The sequence below is a fragment of the Psammomys obesus genome, unplaced genomic scaffold (genome assembly GCF_907164565.1).
Source record: "Psammomys obesus unplaced genomic scaffold, mPsaObe1.curated_primary_1811, whole genome shotgun sequence".
Classification (NCBI taxonomy): Eukaryota; Metazoa; Chordata; class Mammalia; order Rodentia; family Muridae; genus Psammomys; species Psammomys obesus.
Window position 1 is genome coordinate 2,252,446 of NW_026596147.1, and position 19,265 is coordinate 2,271,710.

General features: G+C 38.4%; 1 protein-coding gene across 3 annotated transcripts in view; it reads right to left on the minus strand.

The window, feature by feature from the left end:
• Nucleotides 1-5,706: 5,706 nt before the first annotated feature.
• Nucleotides 5,707-19,265, minus strand: part of Frg1 (FSHD region gene 1) — a 23,542-nt gene continuing 9,983 nt past the window's right edge. Inside the window, exons 6-10 of one of the 3 annotated variants that reach the window (XM_055593515.1) lie at nt 14,636-14,740; nt 13,291-13,382; nt 12,684-12,794; nt 9,469-9,583; nt 5,718-5,985 (exon numbers count right to left, since the gene is read on the minus strand). In XM_055593515.1, coding sequence (XP_055449490.1) covers nt 9,502-9,583; nt 12,684-12,794; nt 13,291-13,382; nt 14,636-14,740 — 390 coding nt within the window. In that variant the 3' untranslated portion in view covers nt 5,718-5,985; nt 9,469-9,501. Of the gene's footprint in view, nt 5,986-9,468; nt 9,584-9,740; nt 9,839-12,683; nt 12,795-13,290; nt 13,383-14,635; nt 14,741-19,265 lie in introns of those variants that run through there. The other 2 variants (XM_055593517.1, XM_055593516.1) reach the window with 2 other exon arrangements.

Below are 19,265 nucleotides of genomic sequence, written 5' to 3' on the forward strand. Positions count from 1 at the left end.
TCCCATCCAAAAAAGACCACGGCCAGAAGACACTTACTTAAACATAGTAAAGGCAATATAGAGCAAGGCTATAGCTAACATCAAACTAAACGGAGAAAAACTTAAATCAATTCCACTGAAACCAGGGACAAGGCAAGGCTGTCCACTCTCTCTATATCTCTTCAACATAGTACTTGAAGTCCTAGCTAGAGCAATAAGACAAGTAAGAATATCAAGGAGATTCAAATCAGAAAAGAAGTCAAAGTATCTGTGAATAGTCATATAATCTGTGAATACAGATTATATGATTGTATACATGAATGACCCCAAAAATTCTACCAGAGAACTCTTACAGCTGATAAACACCTTCAGCAAAGTGGCTGGACACAAAGTTAACTTGAAAAAAAAAAATCAGTAGCCCTCTTGTATACAAAAGACAAAAGGGCTGATAAAGAAATTAGGGAAACAACGCCCTTCACAATAGTCATGAAAACCAAAGTATCTTGGTGTAACTCTAACCAAGCAAGTGAAAGACTTGTATGAAAAAACTTAAAGTTTCTGAAGAATGAAATTGAAGATATCAGAAGATGAAAAGATCTCCCATGCTCATGGCTTGGCAGGATTAAAAAATGGCCATCCTACCAATGCAATGAATCTACAGATTCAATGCAATTCCCATCAAAATATCAACACAATTCTTTACGTACCATGAAAGAAAAATTCTCAATTTCACATCGAAAAACAAAAAACCCAGAACATCTAACATAATCCTGTACAATAAAAGATCTTCTGGAGATATCTCTATCCCTGATCTCAAGCTGTAGTCTAGAGCAACAGTAATAAAAACTGCATGGTACTGGCATAGAAAAAGGACTGGTGCATCAATGGAACTGAATCAAAGACCCAGAAATAAACCCACACACCTACAGACACATAGAATCCAAAACCATACAATGGGAAAAAGATAGCATCTTCAACAAATGGTGATCATCTAACTGGATGTCCGTATGTAGAAAAATGTAAATACACCCATATTTATCACCCTGGACAAAACTAAAATCCAAGTGGATCAAAGACCTTAACATAAAACCAGACACACAAAATCTGTTTGAAAAAAAATTGGGGAAGAGCCTTGAACTCATTGGCAAAGGAGACAACTTCCTGAACAGGACACCAAAAGCTGGGGCTCTAAGATCAACAAATAATAAGTGTCACCTCATGAAATTGAAAAAGCTTCTGTAAAGCAAAGGACACTGTCAACAGAACAAAACAATAGCCTACAGACTGGGAAAAGATCTTCACCAACCCTACATGTGACAGAGGTATAATATTCAGAGTATATAAAGAACTGAAGAAATTGCACATAAACAACCCAAATAATTCAATTTAAAAATGGGGTAGAGAGCTACAAAGAGAATTCTCAACAGAGGATACCGAATGGCAGAGAAACACTTAAATAAATGCTCAGCATCCTTAATCACCAGGGATATGCAAATCAAAACAACTCTGATATTCCACCTTACACCAATCAAAATGGCTAAGATAAAAAACTCAAGTGACAACACATGCTGGAGAGGATGTGGAGAAAGGGGAATCCTCCTCTCTTTCTGTTGTGAATGTAACCATGTACAACCACTTTGGAAATCAATCTGATGCTTTCTCAGAAATTTTGGAATAGAGCTACCTCAAGATCCAGCTATACCACTCCTGGGTATATACCCAAAAGATGCTCCACCATTCAACAAGGACATTTGCTCAACTGTGTTCATAGAAGCTTTATTTGTAATAGGCAGAATCTGGAAACAACCTAGATATCTCTCAATAGAAGAATTGACACAGAAACTGTGGTACATTTACACAATGGAATACTACTCAGCTATTAAAAACAAAGAAATTTGCAGGCAAATGGATGAAACTAGAAAAGATCATCCTGAGTGAGGTAACCCAGAAGCAGAAAGACATGCATAGTATATACTCACAAGTGGATATTAGCCATATAATGTAGGATAAACATACCAAAAGCTATAGACCTAAAGAAGCTAAACAACAAGAAAGACCCTTAAATCTCATTCAGAATGGATAACAGGATAGATACCAGAAGTGGTGGAAGAGATGGAACAGGTGGGAGCCTACTATAGAGGGTCCTCTGAAAGGCTCCACCCAACAGGGGATCGAAGCAGATGCTGAGACTCATAGCCAAACTTTGGGCAAAGCACAACAGTCTTATGGAAGAAGAGGGGCAACAAAGGACCCGGAAGGGACAGGAGCTCCCCAACAAAGCTAAAAAATCTGAGCCCAGGGGGGAACTGCTGAGACTGCACAAACCAAGGACCATGCATGGAGAGGACCTAGACTCCCTGCTCAGATGTAGCCAATAGGCAGCTCAGTCTCCATGTGTGTTCCCTAGTGAGGGGAACTGGGGCTGCCTCTGTCATGAACTCAGTTGCTTGCCATTTGATCACTTCCTGCTATTGATGAGGTCTTTCGAGGCCACAGAGGAAGAAGATCCAGGCAGTCCTGATGAGACTTGATAAGCTAGGGTTAGATGGCAGGGGAGGAGAACTCCCCCTTTCAGTGGGCTAGGAAATGGGTATAGAGAGGATGAGGGAGGGAGGAGAGGACCTGGAGGAAATGAGGGAGGGGGCTGCAATCAGGATATAAAATGAATTAATTGTGAAAAATAAAAGAAATTAAAAACATAAAGGAATTTAGAAATTTTAATTGGCTTAATAGATGTGGTTGTCAGTAACTGTCTCACGTGGACCATTTCAATCTTAAACGGGAAAATGGGAAGCAGTCTCATAAAGTAGAGAACTTTGGTTTGACAATTGTTTTCTCTCACTCAAGAAGACACCATTTTGCTATCTTTAGGATTCATGGTGCTTGGCAAAAATCTAGCAATCACCTAAACTGCTGAATTTTCCTAGATTATCACTTTTCTGGCTTTAAAAAAAACATTCAATTAAGTAGCTTCTCCATAACGTACACATGTGATATTTATATTTGGATTTCTCTAGTATGCCAAAATTTGTTGTCTGAAAAATTCTTAGTTGTTCTATTGTTTCTTTTAGTTTTTCTATTATCTCATACATTAACAGAATATATACTAGATATTCTCATTATGCTCTCCATGCTTCTTTGGCTTAGAGTTCATCAGATCTTCCTTGTCGCTTTGGGATGTATGGAGCGTCATATATTCAGGTACCTTCTGGTTTATTAATTTTTCTCTCTGGCTGTCTAATCCAATGTTTAACCAAACCTATTATTTATTTAACTGTTTGGAACCAAACCTCCAACTTTGCACATGCCCTACCACTGAGTCATAGTGTTACCTTAAGTAGAAATTTTTAATATTTTCTTGCTTCTTTCTTTTTTAAACATACCACTGTATTGCCCAGGCTCATGAATCATTTCTTATGATTCATATGGAGTGAATAGCCTATTCACTGTTTCTGAGAAATGTGGCTATTGTATTCAGATTCTCTTTTGAAACATCTCTGGTATTTTTTTTTCAACATTTCAAGTGTCCTAACTTTGGTAGAGGCTTCCAGGTGTGATCTGGTTTAATAACCATTCATCCCCAAGGGTTCCTGCTATCTTTCTTGCTTCTATACGTTTTATGTTTTGGTGACAGATATATTTAAACACTTAATCCAAATAGATTAGATGTTTCAATAATGTGTGTGTCTTAGTTAGGGTTATTACTGCTGTGATCAAACATTTTGACTAAAAGCAACTTGGGGAAGAAAAGGTTCATCTACTTAACACTCCACATCATTGTTTGTCATTGTTGGAAGCCAGAACAGGAACCCAAACAGGGAAAAGATCCTGGAGGCAGTAGCTGACACAGAGGCCAAGAAGGGGTGCTACTTACTGTCATTCTCAGCCTGATCTCATAGAGGCCTTTTCTCATTTCAGGTTCCTTTCTTTCCAGTGACTCTAACTTGTATCAAGTTGACATAAAACTAGCTAGCACAGAATTGTACATGATATGAAATCTACCTTATAGCTCAGAATAGAAGACTTGGCTATGAAATCTTCCTCATCTGTAGAGTTTGACTTGACATGAGAATCTCAGAAAAGAAAATGCCACCACATTTAGTATTAGTTTGTGACAGTAAGTAATGAAATAGAGGTCTACAAGTAGGATTTTTCTTGGCTCCTGAGTACAGTTAACAGCGGAGTGGGGACAGAACCACAGAAGGAAGAATGAATGTCCTCTTAGACTTCTAATGCTAGCTACATGGAAAACAGGCAGGAAGAACCCTTTATTTCTGAGAACTCAAAGCTAGCCTGAAAAACAAATAGAAAATTACAAATTTCCAAAGGAAATACTTTGGCTTTCACACATAAATGCACCTTCTGATTTTTTTCCAGGGTGAGTTCAACTTTCATTCCTATATACCCAAAGTTGGAGGATCACGTAGGATTCCAAATACTAGTTCTGAAACACCTCACTGTCCCTGTCTGTCAGGATGACAGCACCCACACCCATCACCACAGCATCTCCACAATGTTCTTCAACAGCACCCCACACCAACCTGAAATCTTTTTTTTTTCCTTCTCAGTATCACACTTCAGTTTTAGTGACTTCAGTATCCACATTACTGTGATTTTAACATTTGAATGCTGCAAGGAAGATACGGTGGTACACAAGTACAATTCTAGTACTTGGGAAGTGGAAGCAGAAAGATCAAGAATCTAAGACCAGACTACATAGTTGCTACATCGCAACTTTGAGGCCAGCCTGAGCTACTGAAGACCTTCTCAAAAACCCCTTAAAGGTTAAAAATAAAAACAATCCTAATAAGCCACCAAATCTTTGACGGCTTTGTTTTGTTTGAGGTAAGAGTCTCATGTAACCCAAACTAAACTCTGATCATACTGGCTCCACTTCTCAAGAGCTAGGATTATAGGTATGCACCACTTCACCTGGAAAGTTATTAGTCTTTTAAACATGTAATATTTAGTAGTTGTAAAGATTTCAGGGTATGTAAAGTACTATTTTCAACAAAAATATTTTATATTATGTATTTCCTCCAAGAAAAAAGTCTATGGACCCCAGTGAACTTCTATACAGTTAGAAACAATCTAATCTGAAAAAATGTGGACACTTTTTCTTAGGCCACTATTTTTATCTTTTTTTGGTAAGGTTACTAGACTGCTATATCAGGACAATACTCTTAATACTTTAATGCTTTAAGCAGAATTTCTCCTAACAACCTGAGATATGAGCTGTAAAAAGGGGCACATTTAGATGCCTTTATCCCACAACACCAAGTAGAGGCTGAATCCTGGGCCTTGGGTGTGACAGATCAGTGCTCTATGACTTCTGATTTAACTTCTGCCACTTTCCCAGACTGACTTTGATGTTCTAGCAGCATCGGTGAAGATAACCAGGCAGATCTATTATCTATGTTTGGTGCTCACCTTCACTGGTATATTTATTCCCTAATACAATACATATTTTGATCTTCTGAGAATCTGTAATTAGGTCTACTTATTGGAATAAAGATAGAAAACTGGAGAATATTGGGCTGTCAAAGGACCCGGGAACACAATATATACAGAACTGCAGACACGTTTGTTCTAGGAAAATCAGTCAGTAGACATAGTCTTGAGTATCAAGCAAGGACTTGAAATCAGGGTCTGTCTTTTGATGGTAGTTTTTCAAGAATAGTCTTCCTTTTAAGTTTTAAGTTCGTACAGGAATGACTTTCACTGTTGTGGAAGTTTTGTTGTCTTTAAAAAACTATTATGTAAACATGTTTTTGTTTTAATCCCAGGTGTGGGATATGGGGCTGATTCAGATTGTCCACAGCAGCAAACGACTTGCCTCATGTGGGCTCTGAGATGGGCTCTTTCCCAGCCGAAGATAGTTTCAATCTGAGGACTCTGGAGAGAAAATAATGCCACAGCCCCGAGAGGGAAAGGGTCTCTGAGAAAGAAGGTGGCTTCTTGTGTTTTCCCCATCCTCCTGCTGCTCCTGGTTGCTGTTGATGCAGCCTGAAGAGAGGAAGTTGGAGATATCCTGAAGTGAGGGTTGGATTTGCCCCAAGGAACAGGACTATCTAGTGGGAAGTAGCTAAAGAGGACTATGCACCCCTTCTCCCCACTAACCTTTCTCTCCTACCTGGTATTGCGGTGTTGGAAGGGATTGGGGTGGAAAAGGGAGGTAGAGGCATAAGAAATGTAAATAAGGTAGTTTAAAGAATGCCAACATTAAAAAAACAAACAAAACAAAACAAAGAAAGAATGCCAACATTTCACCATGACATTTTCATACGTATTATTATGCTTTGTTCTTCCTTCCCTCCCCCTCACCCCATTAGTATCTATTTTCTGCTTTCCTATTAGTAATCCATTAACTTCCCATCTTATGGTCTCTTCCTCCCATTTCATGGTCATCTTTTTAGTTTCATGACTGTCGTGCAACCCTTCTTCCTCAATATAAACACACACACACACACACACACACACAATTATGAATTTGAATTCAGCATTTTTATAAAACATATTTGTGTAAGTCTGGCTTATTTCAAAACTCAATGATTTCCAGTTAGATCCATTTTCTTAGAAGTGTCATGACTTCACTTTCCTGAACGGTTGTTTAAAATCCCATTGTGTTTTTGCACCCCAGTTTATCTCCTGATCTACTGATGAGCACCTAGGCTGGCTCAGTTTCCTGCCTATTGTGAATAACGAAGCAATGAGCATGGGTGTGAAGGGATCTTTGTGGCATGTTGCTTAGTTGTTGGTATATATACTCAAGTGGTATGGCTAAGTCATACCATAGTTTTCATTTTTTTTTTCTTTTTGAGGAACCACCATACTAATTAAAAAATTATTATTCCCACTTTTTTCTTGTTGAGATAGGGTTTCTCTCTGGCTCCCCTGGAACTTGTTCTGTAAACCAGGCTACCAACAAACCCAGAGATCCACCAGCCTCTGCCTTTGCTGTCATTAAAGGTGTGTGCAACCATACCCAGTATGGCATATTTTTATGTGTTTAGGTGTTTTGCTTGTGTGTCTGTCTGTACTCTAGGTGTGTGCAGTGGCCTGAGGCCAGATGTCATATCTTCTGTAACTGGAGTTATGGACTGTCATTAGCCAACAAGTGGCTGCTGCAAACTAAACCCAGGTCCTGTGCAAGGGCACCAAGTGCATTTAACCACTCCTCTCCAGCCCCTTCATATGATTTCTTAAAGTAGTTGCGTCAGCCTGCATTCTCATTAGTGTATAAGAGTTCCTCTTTCCTCACATCTTCTGTAGCATGCTTTCTTGATGATTCGCTTTACTGGAGGAGATGGAATCTCAAAGTAGTTTTAATTTGCATTTCCCTATTAGTTCAGGATGTTGAATGTTTTCCAAGTATTTACTGGCCATTTCCATGTCTTCTTCTGAGAACTGTTTATTTAGATTTTACTGAATATATGACTTGTCTAACTTTTGAAGTTTATTATTCTAGGTTATTAATCCTGGCTGATGTGTAACTGGCTGCTTTGTTTTTTGTTCTTTTCCCTCATTCTGTAGGCTCTCTTCAGAGACAAGTGATAGTTCATTTGCTGTGCAGAATTTAACATTTCCTGTAATTCCAGTTATCAGTTCTTGGGGTTATTTCTCGTAGTATTGGAATTCTTTTCAGAAAATTTGTTAAACTGTTCTCCCCTAGTGGTTTCAGTTTCAGGTCTTCTATTGTGATCTTCAATTCATTTTGACCTTTATTCAGTGTTAATGATAGGAATATAATTTGGTTCTACATGTGGAAATCCAGTTTTCCCAGAAAGGTTTATTAAAGAGGCAGTATTCTTATCCAATGTGTTTTTGACAACTTTGACAAAAGTAGGTAGCTCTACATACATGGATTTAGTCTGAGTGTTCTATTCTCTGTTGGTGTTGTGTTTTATTGCCTCTGTACCATGCTGCTCCTGTTACTATGGCTCCGTAGTATAAGACTGGGTATTGTGTTACTGCCAAAGACTGCATTAGTCAGTCTTTGCTTTCATATTAATTATGCTTGTTTTCTAACTTCGTGAAGAACATCACAAGGATTTTTATGGGGACTGCATTGAATCTCTGGATGGCATTGGGTAATACAACCACTTTTTATAGTATTAATTATGACAATCCTTCACCATGAGAAATCTTTCCATCTTTCAGTGTCTCCACTCCTCCCCCGCAATGTAGTTTCTAACACTTGTTTCAGATTTACTTGTTGTTTTTCCTAACTTGCAAGCTTTGGGTCTAATTGTTAGATGTGTTAAACCTTGCATCTAAGGACGGTTCCTAGAAACCTCTACTGGAGACTACAGGTGGGCTAGGTAATTTTATTATTCTGTACTTTTGAGCTATTTATTCATGATGTTTGGGGGCAGGAATGCTCACATGATGTTAGTCTGCAGGTTCTATAGTCTTGAAATGCTGGCATTCTAGGTTGGATGATTTCTGGTTGTGGCAGACTGCTGTGTGGAAATATGTTTATTAGCACCCTTATCCTCTTCCTGCTGTCTGCTACTGAAATATGACCCTTAGAAAGACAAGCAGCCTTGACTGAGTGTAAGATGAAGTTCCCAGTTCAAAGCTCAGATACTGGAGAGCAGTGTGAGGCAATGCCCAGCTTCGGGGCAGGGATAAGGTGGCTAGATCACCTGCAAGAGTATACACTAGGGACCGTGATTACAGACAGAACACTGTTAGCTAGGGAGAGGAATGGAACATCAAGTCTAGGAGTAGGGCAGTGTTTGGCAGGATAGCAAACATTTTTTTGTTTTCTATTATGGTTGATTTTAATGTCAACTTGCTACAAATTATCATCAGCTGAATAGAGCACCTCACCTGAAGAAAGAACTGTCCTGATTTCCTTGATTGATGTGGGAAGGTCCACCCTGACTGTAGGCAGCACCTTTAAGTACACAGATTAAAAAGTGTATTTCAGAAGGAGGATTATTCTCTCCTTTTGTCACTTGGCTTTCTGTCTTGTGCTGAATTGATTCACATTGCTGGTTTCTTAGTGTCTAGCAGAATCAGCATTTCCAAGTTTCACTGTGGAACAGAGGCCACAAGCTCTGTGGAAATTTCCTGGCCAGACTGGGACTTTTGAGGCACCCAAACTTGTGAAATGAGTAACTATGAGTCATTACCCCACACGGAGGCAGCTATTCTGGGTCTACTCCAACTGTGGCATTCAGTCTCAGTTTTAGTGTTTTTAGTGTCTCAGGAGTGATGGCTATTGTTATTTTAAAGCTCACTTAATAAATTTTGATCCCCTCGACCTCTGCTCCTTCTCCTCGCCTAAAACACTTTTTTTAGGGGGTGGGGGTGGGCAGGGTCTCACATATCCCAGGCTGTTCTTGAAATGTCCTTCTATACAGCAGGACAATGTCTGTTATGTTACTAGACCACAAAACAAGCAGGCAAGCAAACACACAAGGAAAACAGAAGGAAAAAAGGAAAAAAAAAAAGGGGGAAGTGTATCAAAGCTTTACTTACTATTCAGCTTAACAGTTTCTAACTTCCTCTAAATCAAGTACTGATCAAGCTTGGACTGAGGAAAAGAGGTAGTACAGCAACAGTGAGAGTCCACGGCAGCGGGGGAGCGAGCTTCCTGGAGTAACATGACAGGGAATGCAGAGGATAAAAAGTTCTGTAGTTGCCTAAGTGGATACACTTACCTGAAAAGTAAATCCCATGAAGGACCTGGATTAAACTACTAAATTAAGCAATAATTTCAAAAGGATTCAAAAACTCTATAAAAGCACTTATACTCAATATTTTTATTCAGGAAAAAAAAAAAAAACTCAAAGCAACAGAAAAACGTCCACGTCACTTGCAGTATCGGTCAGCTTTCAATTTGGCTCTCCTGTTTAAGACAAAACCACCGATCAATGTAAAACATATAATACAGAGCCAACTGCTACTAAACAGAAAACTCATGTTTGCAAATTATTCTGTTTTCATTACTGTATTAAACAATTATATTAAAAGATTTTACTAAAACTTTGTCTTTCAACTTTCTTATAATGTAAACTGATTCCTAACTTTCGTAAGACAAAGGTGGCTTAAGGGCTTTCTCAGTTCACAAGAAACATTAGTCACTTATGAGTTTAAGCCTGCCCTCGGTTTCTACTAAACAAAAATGGTGTATTTTTTTAAGCTACTTTTAAAGCTGCTAGTCTAACAGATTATTCTATTTCAGAACTCTTAGTCTGACTATATTTTATGTCCTGTTCTGACTTCTTGGAACCACATGTATGTTAATTTTCAAGGTTGAAAAAAATTTCTCCAAATAACTATTTCATCTTTACTAACTATAGCAACAGATTGACAGGAAGTACAAGATTACATATTATTTTATCAGATGAGAGGATTAGGAGTAATTAGCAACATAAGGCTTTACAAGTCCCAGGAGATTATCAGATTCCTCTTTAGTTTGGCACTCTACAGAGTGACTGTGTTAAGCCCTCAGCTAACTTCCCTGCCTACTTTCCCAGGACGTAGCTATAGGCTGTCACTTATTTCAATAGAAACAAATTGGAACAAGTATCAACAATACACTATGACAAATATCTTTCATATTGCTGAATCTAACCTTAACAGGTTCAATTTCCCTTACTGAATTTTTAATCTGGATACAAATCCATAGATTTTTATTTCAGTCTTAGAAACATTTACTACTCTTACAGAAGGCACAGACAATCTTGGTATTACTTAAGCAACTTTCTGTGTCTGTTCTTAATTCTTTTATTTTATTAATTACACTTTATTCACTTTGTATCCCCCCATAAGCCCCCATAACCTCCGCTCCCGATCCCACCCTCCCTCACCCTTCTTCACGCATGCCCCTCCCCAAGTCCACTGATAGGGGAGGTCCTCCTTTCCTTCCTTCTGATCTTAGTCTATCAGATCACATCAGGAGTGGCTGCATTGTCATCTTCTGTGGCCTGGTAAGGCTGCTCCCCACTCAGGAGGAGGTGATCAAAGAGCAGGCCAATCAGATTATGTCAGAGGCAGTCCCTCTTCCTATTACTATGTAACCCACTTGGACACTGAACTGACATGGGCTACATCTGTGCAGGGGTTCTAGGTTATCTCCATGCATGGTACTTGGTTGGAGTATGAGTCTCTGGCAAGACCCCTGTATTCAAATTTTCTGGTTCTGTTGCTCTCCTTGTGGAGTTCCTGTCCTCTCCAGATCTTACTATTTCCCACTTCTTATGTAAGATTCCATGCACTCTTCTTAAGAGTTACACCAAGGTCCTTTATGTAGAGAAAGGGGAACCCTCCTCCACTGCTGGTATGAATGTAAACTTGTAACTTGTACAACCACTTTGGAAATCAATCTGGCGCTATACCTCAAGATCCAGCTATACCACTCCTGGGCATATACCCAAAAGATGTGCCACCATTCAACAAGGACATTTGCTCAACTATGTTCATAGAAGCTTTATGTAATAGACAGAATCTAGAAACAAGCTAGATGTCCCTCGATAGAAGAATGGATACAGAAATTGTGGTACATTTACACAACGGAATACTACTCAGCTATTAAAACCAAGAAATCATGAAATTTGCAGGCAAATGTATAGAAGTAGAACAGATCATCCTGAGTGAGGTAACCCAGAAGCAGGAAGACATGCATGGTATATACTCACTTATAAGTGGATATTAGCCGCATAATATAGGATAACCATACTAAAATCTATAGACCTAAAGAAGCTAAACAATAAGGAGGACCCTAGGGAAGATGCTTAATTCTCACTCAGCAGGGAAAACAGGGTGGACACTGGAAGTGGTAGAAGAGAGGGAACAGGACCAGAACCTACCACAGATGTTCTCTAAAAGACTCCACCCAGCAGAGGATTGAAGCAGATGCTGAGACTCACAGCCAAACTTTGCACAGTGAGTAGGGAGTCTTATGGAAGAAGGTGGAGATAGAAGGACCCAAAGGGGACAGGAGACTAATAGGAGACCAACAGACCACAAGGCGACCAACAAAGACAAAAAAGCTGGGCACAGGGGGGAACTGCAGAGACTGATGCATTAATCAAAGATCATGCATAGAGAGGACCTAGACCCCCTGCTCAGATGTAGCCCATGGACAGCTCAGACTGCATGTGGGTTCCCTGTTCCCTAGTAAGGGGAGAAGAGACAGTCTCAGACATGAACTTGGTTGCCTGCTCCTACTCCTTGATTACTTCTCCCTTGTTGGGTGACCTAGCCAGACCACACAGGAAGAGGATCCAGACAGTCCTGATGGGGCCTGATAGGCTAGGAGAGGACTTCCCATATTCATGGAGTAGGGATGAGGGACAGGAGAGTAAGAGGGAGAGTGAGACCGGGAGGAGACGAGGGAAGGAGCCACAGCTGGGATGGAAAGTGAGTAAATTGTTGAAAAAAGTTCTTAAGGGAAGATGATGGGACGCAAATATATGCGGGGCAAGCATGTTAACTGCTACACCATGGAAATGGCCTGGTAGTTCAGTACATTTATGAAATAATTTCAATTAAACCTGGAGAGCCAAAAGAATGCAAATATTTACATTTTGGTTCTAACATAGGAGTTTGTTTTTAGCACACTTTCCCCACACTTACGTCTTATTTAGGTAACATTACTACATAAATTAAAGATGAAGACAAAAATTCTAAAACAGTAATATAATGTACTGATTTTGAAAACTGCTGTAATTATGTAAATCTACAATTACCTGTCCAGAAGTGTCTCATGCAAAAATCCATCTTTCCGAGCCTTTTTAAGAATTTTACTATCTTCTTTGCTTATTTTAAGTTTGTGGTCTTGAAAGCTCTGAAATTTCTTTCTGTGAAGAAAGATCTCACATTGAAAAAAACAAATCTCAAACTTTTATTATAGTAGTTTCCTTACTAAATTCCAAATACTATTAAGTTTTCCAACACATTTATTTAACAAACCTAACTGTATAAGAGTCCATAGTTTCTCTACTACAAAGGTGGTTTTTATGATCCATCAAGAGGGCTGTCATATGTGCAGCCCTGGAAAGTTTCCTTCTCCTAGCGATGTTGGCTGGTTGAAGACCTTGTGTCTGGAACATGAATGGCCCCTGGGTGGTGTGAAAGCAACTCTACTAAAGAAAGAGAGCTGACCAACCCAGGCAGCTTTAGCTTTAAACATTGGAAGAATAAATAGGAAAATTGAGGCTGTAAGAAAAGCATTCAGCTCAACTTGGCTCATCCTTGAGTTTCCATTTTCAGCTCTTCTGGAGCTTCATGTACCTTACTATCAGGGGGCCTGAGAACCCTGACTACCAGAATGGAGTCTGAGAGGAGAATACATACACATAGTTGATTTCACACTGCTTCACATTTCCTTTGTCTTCTTCTGGGATGTCATCTTTTTTCTTGGTTTCTCTTTCAGCACAGGATCTAATCTGGATATTAAAAAGAACCCAGTAGGTTACACATTTATCTTCCTCTCCCCATTTGCTAAGCAAGAACATTCTATGTGTTCTTTTTTTAAAGTGAACCAAGAAAACAATTAACTCAGCAGTTAGATTTAGGAAAGACAAGCTCAGAAATGTGATGTGATTTTGATTTCACACACATACAATTAATAGAATCAACTGGTATTATATGTAAGCTGAAACAAGGCTTCCGCAGATTCCAGTTAGCTACCTGAGGATCTGGGGAGTTTATTGAGAACGTCACTGATAAGATGAAGGTGTCTGTATAACTTTTACCATTAAGTAAAAGCAAAGAGTAGCATTATGGAACTCTGCTTGGAAGAAGGAGCTTTCCTTCCAGTTAGTGACTTCCCTCAAAGTATAACAAACAACTGTTTTAACTTCTTCATGTTTCTCCTCATGTACAGAGCATATGGATTCACAAAGAGGACAAAATCTGAGCACCAAAGACCCAAAAGTTCTATTAAGACTTTTATGTTTATTTAATAGCTAATATCATAGGTGCCAAAGTAGTTAATAAAACAATTCTACTTATGAATGTTGACAAGAGTATACAGCCTTTCTGTCAGGCAACTTCACAGTAGCTAACAATCACAAAGCATATAAAATTTTGCTTCTGCAGATTTAGTCATGTGTTACAGTACTGTTTTTTGAGGACAAAAGCCAGGAAACAATCTACATTTCAACTTATAAATGACTGATTAAATAAAGTAAGGAACATCTCTAAAATGGAACACTATTTAGGGAATAAAAAGGAGGAAGGGGAAGACTTCTGACACAGATATACAAAGACAATCTCGAAGATATAAAAATTAAGAAGAACAAAAAAATGTGTTTAAATATTCATATCAGACATAAAAAGCAAGCAAGCCAGCAAGCAACAGTAAAACCAAACCAAGAAAATAATGCGAAAAAGTAGGGACAGGGCAGAGATAGGAACTAGATGAGCCATGCAGGTAGGACACAAGAGTCTTTGAATGTTTTTACTTAAAACTTTCATGCTTTACAAACATCTATCTTAAAAATTAAATATCAGAAAAAAACTAAAATTGCTCTCTTGCTGTACTTTCTTAATTGCACGGCATAAATATGACATGACTAGATCTGTGATTCAAAGTAAAGCACATCTGGATCAGACAGAAAAGGTAGGTAGGCCTGGAAAGTGACACAGGCTGTCCTGTGTTCACAGACGCCACTCCTAACTTGTAGGAGGTAGTTACCTTTATCATTTCTTCTTCTCCTGCTGTTTTATTCTTTGCTTCTATATCGCCTGCTTCATTACATCTAATAAAGCAGCTATTTGAGGCCAGTAAAGCCATTTTCCCCTAAGTAAAACAAAGAAAATAAAATCAAGCTATGAAGCCTTGCAGAAATCTTAAGTCATTATACTAATTTAAAATTATCTCCCCAATTCTAAAATAAAAAAATAATTTAGAGAAAGCATGGAAAATACAAAAACATACAGAAAGGAGAAATCAAAATCACCTAAAATCTTGATCTTTCAAACATCATGACAATAAGCATTTTCGGTGTGTTTTTCTTTTGGGTTGGGGACTGCAGCTCAGTGGTAAGAGCATTTACACTGTCGTTTCCTTTCTTCTACTGGGACAGCATTCTAACCACACAAAATTAATTTAATTCCTGTCTCTGAAGACACAATTATCTTTAAAGAAAATAAAACTTATGAATAATATAGTTTATTGAAATAATGATATTTCAAGTGCAATTTATTTTCTCCATAATTAAAAGCATTAAAAGGCTAGCCTTTAGCTGAGAGGAGATTTTGTGTAGAATGATATATTCTTTTAGGGGTCTAATGCTTATGATTAAACTGATTCCTCTTAAATGAAACCTCAAAAACTAATTTTCTTGTGAATCTGAATATGAATTATATTTAAGTTCTCCTAATAACTGCAAGGTTTAATCGTATTTTTTATTTGGATGATTCTTTTTGGAAAATTCTGTATATCACCAGGAAAGAAAATGTACAAATCCAGTAATTTCAGAATAACTTTGAAATGCCCTGTTAAAATAGCATGAGTACATGGATTTTGAATAGTGTCTTATTCAAGGTAGCAAGGACTCCACTGTATATGGCTACCCACTTCAGCCTCCACCCGTGCTGTGGATCATCCACTTCTGCAATTTAACCTGTTATATGAGTGATTTTAAGTCTTTTGTTTAAATTGTAAGAATGGAAAGTGTTTTCCTAAAAGTAAAAGGTCTTGCCCTTTGTCACCCTGACCTATGATATATTGGTCTTTCCTATTAGTATAATTTGTATTTTACTTGTATATTAGTCATTTGGTGTGTAAGATCTGAGCGTGTGTGCAGAGGTCAGAGGACAGCTCTGTGGAGTCAATGGTCTCCATCCACCTTTACATGGCTCTGACAATCAAATGCAGCCTGTCAAGTGCTAAGCCACGTCACAGGTCCTGGCATCACTGTTATTAACTAGTCCTGGGAAAAAAACAAAACAAAACAAGGCCCTCCAACCTAGACAGAGGTACAAGAGCACAGAAAATGCCACAGTAATAATGGCATATGATACATGATAAATAGTCGTTTTTTGTCCAACTCCCACAGCCATTCCCTGGGAACCCCATGCCTGACAAGGAAGCAAGTAGGCAGTCTTCAGACCTTCAGTCTCTCTCCTCACCTCCAAATCCAAGCCCATCTCTGGAGCAGACCAACTGTAGTGGCCTTTCCGTCCTCCCTGCCGTCATTCCCAGTAGACTAAGCAAATCCAGTGACACATTCTGCTTTCCTTCTGTGGATGCCCTCAACCCCAAGCTTACCTTCATTTCGAAGTGTTTGCTCCCAATACCTAGAAATACATTTCTCCCCGATAATGGCCACACCTGACAGGGTCTCGGCCACATTCCCTACCAGGCAACCTACAGCCACCACACTCTCATAAGAACCAGAGAGGGTAATAGAAGCCAAGGAACAAAGCACCCACCCAACAAAGATAGGACCAGATTTCAGCATCTAGAATAATGATCATCCCAAATCCAGATGCTCAGACATCAGCATAAAAACACACCAGCCAGGGCAGTATGTCTTCCCTAGGGCCCAACAACCCTATCACAGCAGGCCCTGAAAATGCAATACAGCTGAAACACAAAACAAAAACTTAAAAATAGTCTTTATGAATATGTGAGAAGTCCTTTAAGAGGAAATTAATAAATCCATGAAAAAAATCTATGAATCACAACAAACTGTGGAATGAAATGGAGAAAACAGTTCAAGACATGGAAGTAGAAATAGAAAACCTAAAATGAGGGGTAACTGAAACTTGAACAGGAACCTGAGAAGCAAGCCTTACCAACAGAATAGAAGAGAAGGAAGAATCTCAGGCACTGACGACAAGATAGAAGAAATGCAGACCTTAGTCAAAGAAAATGTTATCTAAAAGAATCTAGGTACATGTAAGTAATCTGAGATGTGATGAACAGACCAAATCGACAAATAATAGGCATAAAGGAATGAGAAGAAACTCAACAAAATCGTACAAGAAAATTGCCCCAACCTAAAGGAGGAGGTGTCTATCAAGGTATAGGATGCATATGGAAAACGAAATAAACGGAACCAGAAAATAAATTCCTCTTGTTACGTAATCAAAACACTAATGTACAGTCGAAAAAATACTAAAAGGGTGCAAGGGAACAAGACCAACTAACATATAAGGCAGCTATGTAAAAATAACTCCTGGCTTTTCAATGGAGACTCTAAAAGCCAAAAGGACCTGGTCAGATGTTCTACAAACTTTTAAAAGAAACATAAACCCATCAGGACTTTTCAATCACAATAGATGGAGAAAGGAAAAGGCATTCCACGACACAACCAAATTTAGGCAACATCTATCTGCAAATCTAGTCCAGCAGAAGGCTCTAGAAGAAAAACTACAACATGGAGAGGCTAACCACACCTAAGAAAACATAAGGAATAAATAAATCAAACCAGGAAATCAAAATAATGGGGGAAAATCCCCTCACAACAACAACAACATCATAATGGGAACCAACAAACATGGCTCCTTGATAATTCTAAACATCAATAGTCTCAATTCCCTAGTAAAATGAGACAGACTAACAGTATGGATTTGAAAACAGGATCCGCCCTTAAGCTGCATCCAAAAGACCCACATCTTAATATCAGGGATAGACATCAACTCGAGGTAAAAGGATGGAAAAAGGATATTATAAACAAATAGTCCTAAGAAGCAAGATAATGTAATCATTGTAATATCAGGCAAAACAGACTTCAAACCAAAACTAATCAGAAGATGTAGGGAAGAACACTGTATCAAAAAATCCAGCAAGAAGATATTGCAGTCTAAACATCTAGGAACCAAACACAAAGGCACTATTATAGTTTAAATCACATACGGAGCTCACACCTGATTTTCATGAGAGACTGGGGACACAAGGGACATACTTCAACATAATAAACGCAATTTATAGCAAGCCCGTAGACAACATCAACGTAAATGGAGAGAAACTCTAAGCATTCCCACTAAAATGACAAACAAGGCAAGGTTGTCCACTCTCTCCATACCTACTCAATATAGTACTCAAGGTCTTAGCTAGAGCAGTAAGACAACTGAAAGAGATTAAGAGGATGTAAATAGGAAGGGAAGAAGTCAAAGTATCTTTATTTGCAAATGATATGATAGTATACATAAGTGGTCCTAATAATTCCACTAGGAAACTCCTATAGCTTATAAACACTTTGAGCAAAGTAGCAGGATATAAAATTAATTTAGAGAAATCCGTAAGCCTCCTATTTACAAATGACAGTCTGAGAAAGAAATCAAGGAAAGAAATATATTCTTCACAGAGCCTCAAATGATATAAAATATCTTGGGGTAACTCTAACCAAGCAAGTAAAGATTTGTATGATAAAAAGAAAAAAAAAAGTGAAAAACATATGGGAAGACAGAAAGCTCTCCCATGTTCATGGATCAGTTTTAATATAGTAAAACTGGCCATCTTACCAAAAGCACTCTACAGATTCAATGCAATCTCCATCAAAATTCCAACACAAGTCTTCATAGATCTTGAAAAGAAAATTTTCAGCTTCAAACGGAAACACAAAATCTCAAAATAACTAAAACAATCCTGAATAATAAAAGAACTCCTGGAGGTATCACAGCCGCTGATCTCAAATTGTACTACAGACCTATGTAACAAAACCAGCATGGTATTGGCACAAAAACAGACTCACCAATGGAATAGAATTGAAGGCTCATATATTAATTCATATACCTATGGACACCTAAGTTTTGATAAAGAAGGCAGAATTATAAATTGGAAGAAAAACAGCATCTTTAACAAATGGTGCTGGTCAAACTGGACAGCTCCATGTAGAAGAATCAAAATAGATCCATACTCATCATTCTAAACAAAACTCAACTCCAAATGGATTGAAGACCCCAACCTAAAACCAGATAAACAAAACCTGACAGAAAAAATAGGTGAATAGCCTATTACTCACTGGCAGAAAAGACTTTCTGAATAGAACACCACTAGCACAAATACTAAGATCAACAATTAATTAATGGGACCTCAAGAAAATGAAAAGCTTTTGCACAGCTTAAGGACACTGTCATTTGGAAAAAGCAGTAAGCTACAGAGTGGAAAAAGACTTTTACCAACTACACAGCTGATAGAGGGCTAACATCAAAAATACATAAAGAAATCAAGAATCTGGATATCAAGAAAGCAACCCAATTAAAAAATAAGGTACAGATCTAAGCAAAAAATTATTTTTCTTTTCCTTCCTCTTCCTTCCTTCCTTCCTTCCTTCCTTCCTTCCTTCCTTCCTTCCTTCCTTCCTTCCTTCCTT